General features: G+C 34.1%; 1 protein-coding gene across 1 annotated transcript in view; it reads left to right on the forward strand.

Annotated features, from left to right (window-relative positions):
• ADGRV1 (adhesion G protein-coupled receptor V1) overlaps positions 1-2,271 on the forward strand; it is a 494,515-nt gene that overhangs the window by 57,320 nt on the left and 434,924 nt on the right. Inside the window, exon 19 of the mRNA XM_023522723.1 lies at positions 1,494-1,617. Within this exon, the coding sequence (XP_023378491.1) occupies positions 1,494-1,617 (124 nt within the window). The remainder of the gene's footprint in view (positions 1-1,493; positions 1,618-2,271) is intronic.

The following is a 2,271-nucleotide window of genomic DNA, read 5'->3' on the forward strand; positions in this document are numbered from 1 at the left end:
GATAGGTGTACCTAATTAATCCCAGTCTGTTCTGTATACTGAATGACTTTTAAAATCCCAAACTGTGATGGAAAAGATTGAGTCCATTTATTTTATCAATTGTATGCCAACAGAAGGAGGACTAGGCTAATGTATTTTTATTTGTACTTTGGAGGCTATGCTAAGCAAATACTTGGCTTTTATTTAAAAGAGGTCTTATTTTTTACCATTGCTTATTTGAGCTATTTCTTTACTCATCATTTTAAAATTGTTTAATATGCATATTCATATATATTCTGCCATTTGTATTTCACAGCTGTTTATGGTACAATAAGAAATCGAGGCAACTTTGGTGATGTTAGTGTATTGTGGGTGGTTAGTCCAGACTTTACACAGGATGTATTTCCCATCCGAGGGACTATTTTCTTTGGAGATCAAGAATTTTCAAAAAATATCACCATTTACTCCCTTCCAGATGAGGTAAATGTTGCATATATAATTCTCTACTTGTTGCTTAATAATTATTTTTTATTAAATAATTAAATATATGGTAAAACATTTTGTTATGAATATATTGATAAAGAACTCAGGTATGATAATGTCTGACTATAAGTCAAAAGAGTACTATTATTTTTATTTTTTCTGAAGGCATTTTCAACTCTTAGAACTGATAGTGGCCAGTGACACTGCATAGGTGTCAAATATCAGGGATTCGATTGTGGGAGAGGTGAAGTGCTTGCCTTGTGCTTAAGCCCTTTGACAACAGGGTGCCTGCCCTCTGCCAAGGACCCTGCGGTGCATTCTCAGAGTCAGGACTGTGGGCCAGATGGGTCATGGACCCAGCAGCGTGTGTTTTGATAATGAGGAGAAAGAACTCAGTGGGAGTGGACCTTTCTAGGGGAACTATGCTTCAAACAGCTACGGGATCCTGTCTCCTTTGTCCCTCAAGAGACAAAATTCCAACACACTTTTGTTTTAGTATTCAGAGAAGACCACAACACAGGGATGAAGTGAAAAATAAAGAGTGTCCACCTGGGGATTTATTTAGGCTCAGAGATGTGGGGAATCTCATCTTGTTAGGACATGGGAATGAGGTCTTTATGACATACTGGGGTGAAACTTTAGTAATGTTTGTAAGTGGCCTTTGAGAGCTGGCTGAACTTTTGTTACTATTATGAACTCAGCTCTAAATGTTTTCCTGTTCCATTTTTTTCTTGAAAACAACATATATCCCATTTTTGTAAAGAAACAATGACTGCAATATTTCTATTTTTAGTTTACATAAGGCAAAATATTTACATTAAATTTTATAATAAGTCAAAATAAAATGGCTGTTTGGATGAATGCACATTGAAATTGGGGAGGTGTCTAAAGTCCTACTTGAATAATTTAGGGTTAACATTAGTGCTTTTATTACTAGAACTATTTTTTTTAAAGATAAAAATTTAGGAATAAAAAATGGAATTATTTGTATAAATAACTTGACTTAAAACATATGTAACATTTTCCAAAAGATTCCAGAGGAGATGGAAGAATTTACCATTACCCTACTTAATGCCACTGGAGGAGCTAAAATAGGAAATAAGACTACTGCAACTCTGAGGATTAGAAGAAATGATGACCCCATTTATTTCGCAGGTGGTATTGCTATTTCGAGTTTATATCTTTCTTAAACAGAACATATATATGTATTTTTTTCAACGTTCTTAACTGAATAATTTTGATGAAGCACAATTGATACTTGATTGAATATGATATCATAATTTGACCATTATTTGATTTTTTTGATGTTTTAACAAATATTTTTAAAGATCTTTTGAAGGAAAAAAAAAGATACTGTTTTGTTAGCATTGTTCTCTCCCCACCCAAATTCCAAAATATTTTCTTTGCTTTATGCAAAAAAGAACACTCTTCCATGTAACCTCTTCCAGTACACGGTGTAACCAGTTCAGTGTCTGGGTGTTCTACCTAATGGATGGTCACTTACTATAATTACTAATATTGAATGGACATAGAAATCAAGCTTTCTCCATTTTTGCCACTCTAATGGTTTCTTTAAAACTGTCTTTGGCACCTGAGACATCTTTCAGTTTTGTTTGTGAGACTCAGTTGGTGTCCAATTCTTTCTTAAACCCCTTTTGCAAGCTGTTCAACTTACAGTTGCAGGAATCTTTTAAACCTCTTGAATTTTACTGATTCGTATTTGCCTTCAGTTAACATGTACTTAATTAGTCCTGTGTTCAGCCTTGTGCTGACTGCTGTGACAAAAATAAAACAAGATATCTGGGCCTT

This window comes from Pteropus vampyrus, unplaced genomic scaffold, assembly GCF_000151845.1.
Source record: "Pteropus vampyrus isolate Shadow unplaced genomic scaffold, Pvam_2.0 Scaffold11, whole genome shotgun sequence".
Classification (NCBI taxonomy): domain Eukaryota; kingdom Metazoa; phylum Chordata; class Mammalia; order Chiroptera; family Pteropodidae; genus Pteropus; species Pteropus vampyrus.